Raw genomic sequence first — 10,477 nt, 5'->3', positions numbered from 1 at the left:
AAAACTGTGGAACAAACTCTCACAGGATCCACGAGCTGCTACAGATTCCCCCCAGCTGCCGTGCCAAGCACAAAGTGCATTTCTTTGATCTGCTTCCACTCGTGAAAACACGTCGCACGGCCGACACCTCAGCCACCATTATTTCTGAAAATTGCCAAAAGAATTTTCAGGAATCACTTCCTTGTGCAGTTCTCCACCTGCGAGGACAAGGACGAGAGAAGGCGAGAACCACATGAAAGAGTCCAGTCAAGTGACTTCCACAGCCCTCAGGCATGGAGGCGCTGGCTGCAACAGAACAGCCTCAGTCAGACTGAACGGCAAAGGCAAGGCACACAGGGGCGCCCAGCAGGGGGGGCAAGTGGGACAATTTGCCCCGGGCCCTGCAGGGGCCCCCATGAGAGTTTTTGGTGGGTTTTCGGTTGCAGGTCCTTCAGTCCCACCAAACACACCCAGATTGAGTGAAGGACCCACTGCCAAAAACCTGGAGCTCCTTCTGCTCCGGGTCTTCAGCAGTGGGTCCTTCACTCACTCCAGGACCTGCCACCGAAGTGCCCCAAAGACCTGGAGCGGAAGGACCCCCGCCCCCAAAGACCCCAGGCCCCCTGAATCCTCTGGGCGGCCCTGGGCATGCGCACACGCAGTGATTCCCCAGCTCTGCTGGCTCCTCTGTAGCTCTGCTTTGCTCTGTAGGGCCAGGCGTGTGTTATCCAGCACCAAGCAGGGCCTTGGCCCTAAACCCATTTCAAAGCACTCTACAAACATGCTCTGAGAAAACCTGCATGAGACGGTGAATAACGACATCCCCTCCTCTCTGGTCTGAGCAGCGAAGTGACTTGCCCCAGGACTCTTAGTGGGACGGAGTCAGGGCCAGGAGGCCTGGAGCCGCTGAGCACGTTACAGTAAATAGCGTTTTACAATCCAGCCTTGCGGGAAGCAGAGTGAAATGAGAGACTGGGCTCCTTTCCAACACAGTGTGATACAGTTAAACCTAAAAATGACCCCACAATGAACCTCCCCATCAACCCAAGCTCTGCTTTCCCACGCGGGACCAGAGCCTTTCCAATGGAAAACAAACTCCAGAAGCAGCGGGGCAAGCATGCTGCCTCCGTGCTAAGCATGACTTGAGAGGGCAGTAACCCCCGGAGCTTTGTTCTAGCCCGGAGGGCTGGGAGCAGGGCTCATTCAGTGCCAGCCAAAAGCCTGAAGCACTTCTTGCTACATCCAACTGCAGACTGGCCGGCTGTGGCACGGGGGGCTAGTGGAGGCTGGTGGTAAGTCACTGCCCTCTGCTAGAATGCGTCACGGGCCTGCTTGGCACTTCTGTGAATTTCTTCTGCACAGCAAAGGGGCAGAGACTGCCGCTGTCACCCAGGTAGCTGGGTAAAGCGAGATGCCCCGTAGGGTCTGGAATTTGACCCACTCTCCCCACTTACAGCTGCACAGCAGGTCAGCTGAGCTGGGAGCGTCTGTGCGAACAGTGCTGAGCTCAGCATGTCTGGGAGCACGGCCTTACGGCTCCTGGGTTCTCCTCCGCACTGCCCGAAGCTGGCAGCAGGGAGAGGCAAAGGCCCGAAATCAGGGACCGGTGCAAAGCGTTCATGCAGACGATGTAAAAGGCTGGGGGATCCCTTCCCCCAGCATCCGTGAGTTTCCTGGGTCATTTCTGATACAAACATTTTTTTAACTGCAACTGTGAGGGGCCGGGGCCAGGGCCAAAGGCACAGGGATCGTAGGTGACGTTGGCACTTACACGAGCGACATTCGTGGCCCTGTTCCTCCAGAGTCTGGCTTTGTCCTGCTTCTGGAAAGTGACCCAGCTCCCTACAGGCCGGGTACGCCAGAGGGAACTGGTAAACCGATGGGAGTCAACAAGGCAAGGCTGGTGCTGTTAAGTCCCGGCCCTGGGCTGAGTGGCTAGCTGTACACGCAGGAGGCAGGATTCAAACCCCGTTAGCAGCGGAGGGGCTCACCCCGGCCCAGAGGGCTCCGCTCTCACTGACCAGGCAGGAGTTAAAGATGAACACGCTTACGCCAAGGTACTGCCGAGTGCATTAAGGGATTAACGGGACTGCAGAGGTTTGTGCAGCCGCAGCAGCAGGATAACAGCACTGCGAACATGCAGGGACCATGCAGAGCGGCGCCTGGGCAACTGCTCCCTCTAGAGGTGACGTGGATGAGGGCTCTGCCGTGCCCCACCACCACCACCTCGCTCAGTGGGGCAGAGTCCCGCTCCAGCAGGCTGACAGAAAGCGGCCGGCCGGCCTGGAGCCCCCCTTGGCTGTGTCCAAGCAAACAGTGCGCACCAAGCGGGGATGGAGATCGACCTCACTCGCGCCCACTGCCCCTGCAGCCCGAGGGTCCCGTAATGCGCCCTGAGCTCCAGCTTTGGGCCGAGCGCACCAGGGCCCTTTCAGGACCCACACGGACACGGCGTGGGCAGCTGGCTAGAGCCACGTAGCCTGCCCCACGTTCCTGTGCACGTCGCTAAGCCCGTGTGTGCACCCTGGGCGGACGCAGCCCCAGGCCTGCTGCTGGTTTGGGGGGGAACACGTCACCCATAGAGAAATGGCTCTTTAAAAACCAGGAACCGTCACTGCCCTGGAGATCTGACCCCGGGAGAAGGGGTTAAAAAAAGCACCCCAGCAGCTACAGAGATTAAAGTCATTTTATTTTTAAATTCTAGAAGTTTCTCTGTCAGTATTTTAACCAAAGAGCTGTGTGTCCACCAGCGAGGCGGGAAGGAGAGACAGGCAGTTAGTAAAATAGACTCTCTGTACATAAACGGGCTGGGCCTGGGTTTCCTACCACCTCCCAGAGGCTGGTTATAAAAATAGTGTTGTGGCCTTGCCGAGCCGGAGGGGTTAAGGCCATTCGATCGTGTAGCCCAGGACGCCAGGTCTGCGCACACCAGCTGGAGCACTTGAGATGCTAAAGCTCTCTGAGGCAGGCCCAGCTTTGTTCGGTATCCACGCAGCCCCTGGCACCTTGGGGTCCTGGACCCGGCCCAGGGCAACACAAGTGGCTCCATTGGAAGACTCCGTGCGGGAAGGGGACCACGCTGGATGGCTCTAAGGCACTTTTATACCGGTACGAGCAGGCCTCCTGCTGGGGACATCCCCCCAACTACCGGTACAAGAGCTGGTACCCTCCAGCGGGCGTGAACCAGCGCATCACTGCTCTCACTGCTTGAGCTGGGCCGCTGGCCCGGCCTATATAAAATAGGCCACAGATTCAGTCTTTACTCAGTATTCCTTACAAAAATAATTCATCACTCCCAGCTCCTCATCTCAGCCGTCGCACTTTACCAAGGTCGGGATCACGGTCCCCAAGTTACAGATGGGGAAACTGAGGCACAGAGGGTGAAGTGACTTGCCCAAGATCGCCCAGCAGCACGGCCAGGAATAGCCCCCAGGACTCCTGAGTCCCAGGCCAGTGCTCTAGCCACTAGGCCACGCTCCCCTCCAATTGGCTGAAAACTGCAGTGGGAGGGGAGCGGAAGGAGGCATTGGCACTGCAGGGCTCCTCTGGCACAGGCCCAACCCGACACCCAGCCCAGGAACAGCCCGAGCAAAGCAGGAGCAGGGAAGACTCTGCACCCTCCCAGGCTGAGGGCTCTGGCTAGAGGAACACGCCGTCCCAGCCTTCCCAGGGATGGGGAGGGAAATGCTGCCAGCTGGGCGACTGCCCCCCCAGAGGAGCTGGGGGCAGCGAAGCTACCACAGCCTCCCGGTGCCCCTGCAGGCCCCAGCTCAGCCAAGCATGCGCCCGAGGGCTTTGCGGCAGGGTTACGGGGCAGGGCTCCTATTGAAGCATCCTCTGACACTGCCCCGGCGTGGCCAGGCTGGGGTCCTGGAGGAGCCATTCCAGGGGGGAGGAAGCTGCCCTGCGCCCCAGGCAGGTTTGGATTCAGAGGGTCCTGGGCAGCAGGCAGGGGGCATTTCCAGCCCCACATGGGGGGTCCCCAGAGGGACCGACCAGCACCCTACCAGTGCAGGGCCAGGCCCTGCCAGTCCTGGGATCCATCTCACGCTGCCGGGGGCAGGGGCACAAACGCCAGAACTCCTGCTGACAGGGCGGACATGCTGCTCCTTGGCCGAGGCTGGGGAATCGCTTCTCCGTGGGGCTGCTGCGGCGGGGGGGATTCCCAAGCCCCAGACAGAGGTCAGAAGGCAGCTGGATCAGCCAGGAACCGCCGCAGTGCTGTATCTGCCCCGACAGTCCTGGGGCAGGGGGTCTGTCCCTGGCAGCGGGGGCCCTGGGCAGCTCAGATCTTGATGAAGAGGATGCTGGTGACCAGGGCGAAGCCGCCGAGGAGCAGGATGACCTTGAGGATCCTCTGCTCGGAGGAGCTGAGCTCGTGCGGCAGGATCTCCATGAAGGTGATGTAGAGGAAGGTGCCGGTGGCCAGCCCCTCCAGCACGCTGCGGGAGAGCTGGTGCAGGGCGCCCGAGCTCTCCGTCAGGGCCACCCCCAGGCCGATCCCCAGCGGGGACATGAGGGCAAAGAGCAGCAGGCAGCCAACCACAGCCCGGGGGCGCAGCCGGCCCTGCAGCAGCTTGAGCGAGAGGCTGAAGGCGATGACGCACTTGTGGACGAGCAGGGCCAGGCAGATCTCCAGCACCTTGGCGCTGGCCTCCTGCAGCCCCACGGCCAGCCCCTCGAAGACGGAGTGCAGCGAGAGCGAGAAGACCAGGACGAAGGAGCGGATGGCCGAGTGCGCATTGAAGTCAAGGTGCAGGTGGGGGCGCTCCTGGGCAGGGCCCCAGGCGGGGTGCCAGTGCTGGGCCTGGACGGTGCTGTCCTGGGCTGAGGCCCCCAGCAGAGCCCGCGTCTCCTCCAGGGAGCCAGACTGGTCCTTGTAGGCCAGCACAATCTGCTCCATGACCAGCACCAGGAAGAAGCCCATGGCCAGGATGAACTCCTGCAGGGGGAACTGGAGCTGCAGAGGGAAGAGGCAGGTCAGTGAGGAGCTCAGCACCTCCCCCTCCTCCCCAGGTGCCCCGTCCCCTCGCCCCAGGGCCTCACCTCCTGCCCGCCCCCGCAGCAGCCCCCTTGCTGCTAAGCATGCGACGTGCCCCTCGGGAGGTGGGGGGCAGGGGGCCCCCATTTCCAGCCACTGGTCGCAGGGGGCACAATGCACTGTCCCCACCTGCACGCTGCAGCTCCCCCCACCACAGTGAGGGGCTCGGCTGGGGCCCGGGGGCTGCCCCCAGCAGGGAGCGGGGAGTCGGCTTTTCCCTTTGCAGGGTCCTGGGGCCAGAGGGGCATTGCTAGGATTTTAATCAGCCCTCTGCCCAGCCTAGCCCCCAGCTTCCCCCACACTCCTATGGGGGCCATGTCCCCGGCAGACCCCCGAGCCAGGCGCCCCAGAGCTGCCCCCCACCCCCCAGGGCTGCTGGAGCAGAAGGCATCACTGCCGAGAAGCTGGGGCCGCGGCTGCCAGGAAGCCGTGTGGGAAGGCCCGACGGGGGCGGGGGAGGATCTTCAATGAGGCAAGTGGCTCCAGTGAGTCACCACGAGCCCCTGCCGTCCAATAGGCCAGGCTGTGCCCGGCCCAGCACCACCACCGCCCCCAGCCACTGCAGGGACACCGGGTTTGCAAACAGCAACAGGTCCTGGCCACGGGCAGCCCTGCCCAGCCCCAGAGCCCCCTCCCCACCCTGCCCCAGCCAGGAGCTCTGCACACAGAGCGTCCCCACTGCCCCCCAGCCACCCCCATTCCATAGCCCTGAAAATCCCACTCCAGTCAGAGCCGCCCACAAACCACCCGCCCCAGGCCTGTGTCCAGAGCCCCCCGGCTTCCCCACAGGCAGCCGCCGACCAGACCTGAGCGTGCAGCCCCCACCCCAGGGGCTACGTCTCCCACAGAGCCCACCCGGCTCTGGGCCAGGGCCTCTGGGTGCTCCCGTTACACACACAGACTCCAGAGCAGAAGGGAGCATTGTGCCCAACGTGTCTGGCCTCCGGCATCGCACACACTTACGGTGACTCTCAGGGCAGCCAGCGCTTCGTTGATGCTCGCCAGGTAGTCGGGGACCAGATCGAGGAGGCAGGTAGCCAGGAACACGCCACCCGCAAAGCAGCTCACCAGGCTCAGGACCTTTCTGCGCGTGTCTGCCAGGGAGGGAGAGACGAATGACGCGCCCAGGCGGGGAGACGCCGGCTCTGCCAAGGTGCCAATTTGTCTTGCCAGCCACCCGGGCAGCGAGCTGGGCTCCAAGACTGGACCCCTTCGCCCCGTGGCACGTGGCTTTGCTACTCGCCCACAGTCTGCCCCAAGCACTGCCCTGCCAGCGACGGGGGGGGGGCGGCACAGACACAGCGGGGTGCCTGGAGCCCAGCAACCCGAGCCCCCGGCCTGGAACGCCAGTGCATCTCCCCGGCCCCATCTCTCTGCCCCCCGGCCCCAGGTGCGACTGGCCACGAGGACGCCCGGGCTCTGGCTCAGCGGCAGTGAAATGCTGCAGGTTCTCAATGCTTCCGCCTGCCAGTGGCGTCGCCCCCAAACCGCCCCCGGGCAGCAGAGCCCCCAGCGGCAGAACAGCCAGCAGGAGCCTGGGCCTGTGCGTAAGGCGCCGGCTTTGATCCTGCTTCCTCCACTGAGCCTAGGTGAAGCTCTCTGATCTCAGCCATGCCCCCACCCCACCCCACCCCCTGGGGGTGATCATGCTGCCCCAGACCCTGGGTCTGGCTGCTTAGTCACCAGACACCTGGAGCCCGGGGCCAGGGTCACCTCTTTGCCGTGCTGAGCAGCAGCTGCCCCGGAGCCTGGCGCTCCCGCAGGCCAGGCCTTACCCAGCGAACCGGCTCCGCTCCCGTGTGGCCGGAAGACGCAGAGTGGAGCCAGGCCGCACAAGATGGTCAGCAGCAGCAGCGTCACCAGGGAGCCCAGCTTCACCTCCAAGCCCGTGGGGGACCGGAGTGCAGCCATGCTGGAGCCAGGGCTCCAGATCATCTGGTCGGGGTTGGCCCTGGGCCCCGGCCACTCAGCCATGGCCCTGGAGCAGCTGGAAAGGCCTCTCCTGCTCCCTGTGTTCCCCTCGGGGGGCACACGGCCTGTCCACAGCGCAGGAGCCGAGAAGCTCAGCTAGCAGGAGTCTTGGCCTGCCTCCGAAAGCAACGGGAGAGAGCGTCCTCCGCGAGCGGCGTCTGCCCTGCGAACGCAAAACTGACATCAGCAGACCCGACCGTGGCTGGCCAGCCGCCCCCCCCGCCCCCGATGCCACAGGGGCTAGTTAGCTGGGGGACCAACGCACCCCGTGCTCCAGGGGCTCGCAATCTTGCTGGCATCGGGGGCCAGGCTGAGTCATCCGGACTCCGACACCCCGGTTCAGTTACGGGTTTAACCCGAGCCCCAGAACAGCTGCTCCAGGATGGCCCCGCATGTGCCACAGGGCTCAGGGGAGCGGCGCTGGGCGGCCGGATGGGGTTCCCTACCACAAGACAGGGCACCAGCCCCTTTGGTCAGGTGCTGCCCCAGAAGAGGCCATCTAGGAAGGGTCCCCCCCAGAGAAGGAACAATTAACCAGCCAGTCTGAGTTCCTCCCCTGCCGGCCAGGAATGGATGAACTTAAAACACTCCTCCCCCCACCCCCAATCTCCTAGCAAATCTCAGCTCCCAGGCACTTCTGACCTCTGGTTACCAGCATGTGACTCATGCCATGTTCCCAGCACATTCCTCCTGGGTGACCAAGGGGCCTTCACCCCCTGGCCCCAAGGCAGGGCTGGCCCCAGCTGAGGAATACAGGCTGCGTTCCTCCTGGCCGACCCTGCTAACTCCTGTGGGGTCGCACCGGGGAACCTGGCCCCTTATCTGGGAAAGGCCCAGAAAAAGGAGATGTAAGGACTCCGCCCTGACCCAAGCCAGCCCGGGCTGGGATCCCAGCCTGCTCTCAAGCTAGCTGGGGGTTTCAGGACTCCACGTACCCAGGAAAGGAAGCCCATATGCCCACCCGGGTTTGCCCCAAGTGCCCTGAGCTGCCAAACAGCAGCTTTGGGCAAGTTCTCCGGGGTTCAGAGCCAGCGCTAGCTCTGAGCTCTCCCGAGACGTTCAGGCAACAGCGCTGGGAGTTTTGAACCCTCTCCCACCCACAGACAACCAACGGTCTTAAGATCAACGTTTCCTTGGGAGTATTTATCAGCGGGTCTGCAGGGCAGAGGCTGGTACTTGCTAACGACCGGGGTACGGCCACCCCGAGAGAGGGGCAGCAACTCCGAAACATCCGGACAGGGCCCTGTCTCCGCGCAGGGAAACCTTCGCTCTTCCTCACAGCGTGCTCTGGCAAGAGCTGCCGCCCGGGTCGCGCCAGGTACGGCACTTCGGGGCTCATCACCTCCTCGCAAGAGCTCTGCTGGGCCCATCCCCCCAGGAGCGGGACCCACCCCTTGGCTGGCCTTAGCTACTGTGACATGTGCCTGGGGAGGGCACCACACTTACGCAGTGTTAGCCCGTTTCATGGAGAAACTGAGGCACAGAAAGGCAGCTGCCCAAACACACAGGGCATCAGGCCTTCCCGGCTCCCAGCATACACCCCGCCCTGACCCCACAGCAGCGCCACCTCCAGCCCTCTTCAGTACCAACAAGGGCCTAGTTATCATGACTGAGCCGCTCGGGAGCCCCCCAAGGCCAGGACGGGGCAGGTTTTTAGCAGCCCTGGGCCAGCAGCACGAACACAGACTCGGGGGGGGGGGAAGGGCGTACCCCCCCGGTAGAAAACCAACCCAGCTCCAGCTAAAGAGCAAGTGGGGGTGGAGGAATGTGGGCCTGCCGGGTCCTACAGGGTCTGGCCCTGGGGTGCAGTCAGGGCACAGGGGGCAGCTGGAGGGGGTGGGCCTGGCTGGGGGCAGCTGGAGGAGGGGGGCAGCTGGGCGCAGGGGCAGCTGAAGGGGGGGGACCCGGCTGCGGGGAGCGGGTGGCTAGACGGGGGAAGAGGCTGGAAGGGGGGATCTGACCTGCCGCCCCCGGCGTGGGGCCGGGGCTACGCGCGGGGGGCAGGCTGGAGGGGCGACCCGGCTGGGGAGCGCCTGGAAGGGGGGGGCCCGGCTGGGCGCAGGGGCGGTTGGAGGGGGCCCGGCTGGGGAGAGGGGCTGGAGGGGGCCCGGCTGGGCGCAGGGGCGGTTGGAGGGGGGCCCGGCTGGGGAGAGGGGCTGGAGGGGGCCCGGCTGGGCGCAGGGGCGGTTGGAGGGGGCCGGCTGGGGAGAGGGGGCGGCTGGAGGGGCGGCTGGGAGAGGGGCGGCTGGAGGGGGCCGGCTGGGAGAGCGGCTGGAGTGGGGGCGGTTGGGAGAGCCTGAAGGGGATCTGACCTGCCGCCCCGGGGAGAGGGGTACTGGAGGGGGCGGCTGGGCGAGGGGGCGGTTGGAGGGGGCCCAGCTGGGGAGAGGGGTCTGGAGGGGCCCGGCTGGGCGCAGAGGGCGGTTGGAGGGGGGGGCCCGGCTGGGGAGTGGGTTTGGAGGGGGGGGGGCCGGCTGGGCGCAGGGGCGGGTGGAGGGGGGGCCCGGCTGGAGGGGGCTGACTGCAGGGGGCGGTTGGAGGGGGCCGGCTGGGAGAGGGTTTGGACGGGGGGGCAGCTTGAAGGGGGGATCTGACCTGCCGCCCCGGGGACGGGGCTACTCGCGGGGGGGGCGGACCCCGGGGGCTCCCCCCGCCCGGACTCACCTCGGGCCCTTCGCTACTTTGTGTCCGGGCCCGGTGCGGGCTGTGGCTGAGCGTTCGGAAGGGGCGTGGCCGGGGAAGCGCTTTCCGCCAATGGGGACGCGGAGGACCAGCGAGTGGCATCGCACAGGAGCCAATGAAAAGCACGGAGATCCAGAGCCCGCCCCCTCACTGCCCCCCAGCCCAGCGGCCGCGCCAGGCCGGGCTCCAGGGCCGTGTCTACACTAGGGCTAGTGACCCGCACCCCGCTCGTGGCACATGTGGGGTCCGCACCCCGCCCGACAAAGAGCCGCGTGGGGGCGAGGGAGGCCTGGCGGGGGGTCTGTGCCCCACGCGGCTCTTGGCACAGACCCCCCGCCAGACCCAAGGGTCCCGCCCCTCCGCCCTGCCAGAGCCTTTCCGCTCCGGGTGCAGACACCCACTGCAGGGCGGGCAGCCGGCTTTGCACCGGAGCCTGGACCCTCCAGCCACCGCCAGTGCGGACGAGGCCCAGGCAGAGGGTGCCTGCCGCTGCTAACCCGTTTACACGACCCCAGTTGGAGCTCTCAGCCCCGCCAGCTAACCCGTGTCACGAGCGACAGTTGCCAAGGCCAAATCCTTGCAGGCATGGCCCACTCCCACGCCCTGGTCACCCTGCCCCAGGATAACGTCTCAAAGCTGCAGCCAACCTGCTCCACAGCGTCAGGGAAGGCTCTACAAGAACAGGCGGCCTTGTGGCGCCTTAGGGCCTAGCACATTTATTGGAGCATAAGCTTCCATGGGCTCCAGCCCACTTCATCGGCTGCATGGACTGGAACATATAGTGAGGAGATATATACACATGCA

General features: G+C 64.9%; 1 protein-coding gene across 5 annotated transcripts; it reads right to left on the bottom strand.

Annotated features, from left to right (window-relative positions):
• Positions 1 to 2,650: 2,650 nt before the first annotated feature.
• Positions 2,651 to 9,721, bottom strand: SLC39A1 (solute carrier family 39 member 1). 5 transcript variants are annotated; one of them, XM_039513455.1, is made up of 4 exons: positions 9,656 to 9,721; positions 6,796 to 7,154; positions 5,984 to 6,114; positions 2,651 to 4,939 (listed from the first exon to the last, which is right to left on the bottom strand). In XM_039513455.1, the coding sequence occupies exons 2-4, from the start codon at positions 6,992 to 6,994 to the stop codon at positions 4,265 to 4,267; spliced, it is 1,005 nt and encodes a 334-aa protein (XP_039369389.1). In that variant the 5' UTR covers positions 6,995 to 7,154; positions 9,656 to 9,721; the 3' UTR covers positions 2,651 to 4,264. The 5 variants fall into 5 exon arrangements, with proteins under 5 accessions (XP_039369389.1, XP_039369393.1, XP_039369390.1 ...); XM_039513459.1 differs by lacking the exon at positions 9,656 to 9,721 and adding an exon at positions 9,587 to 9,611; XM_039513456.1 differs by lacking the exon at positions 9,656 to 9,721 and adding an exon at positions 8,438 to 8,822.
• Between the last annotated feature and the right edge of the window lie 756 nt (positions 9,722 to 10,477).

Source organism: Mauremys reevesii, linkage group 24, assembly GCF_016161935.1.
Source record: "Mauremys reevesii isolate NIE-2019 linkage group 24, ASM1616193v1, whole genome shotgun sequence".
Taxonomy (NCBI): Eukaryota; Metazoa; Chordata; order Testudines; family Geoemydidae; genus Mauremys; species Mauremys reevesii.
Note: the sequence above shows the minus strand (reverse complement) of the source record. Positions and strands in the feature narration are given on the sequence as shown.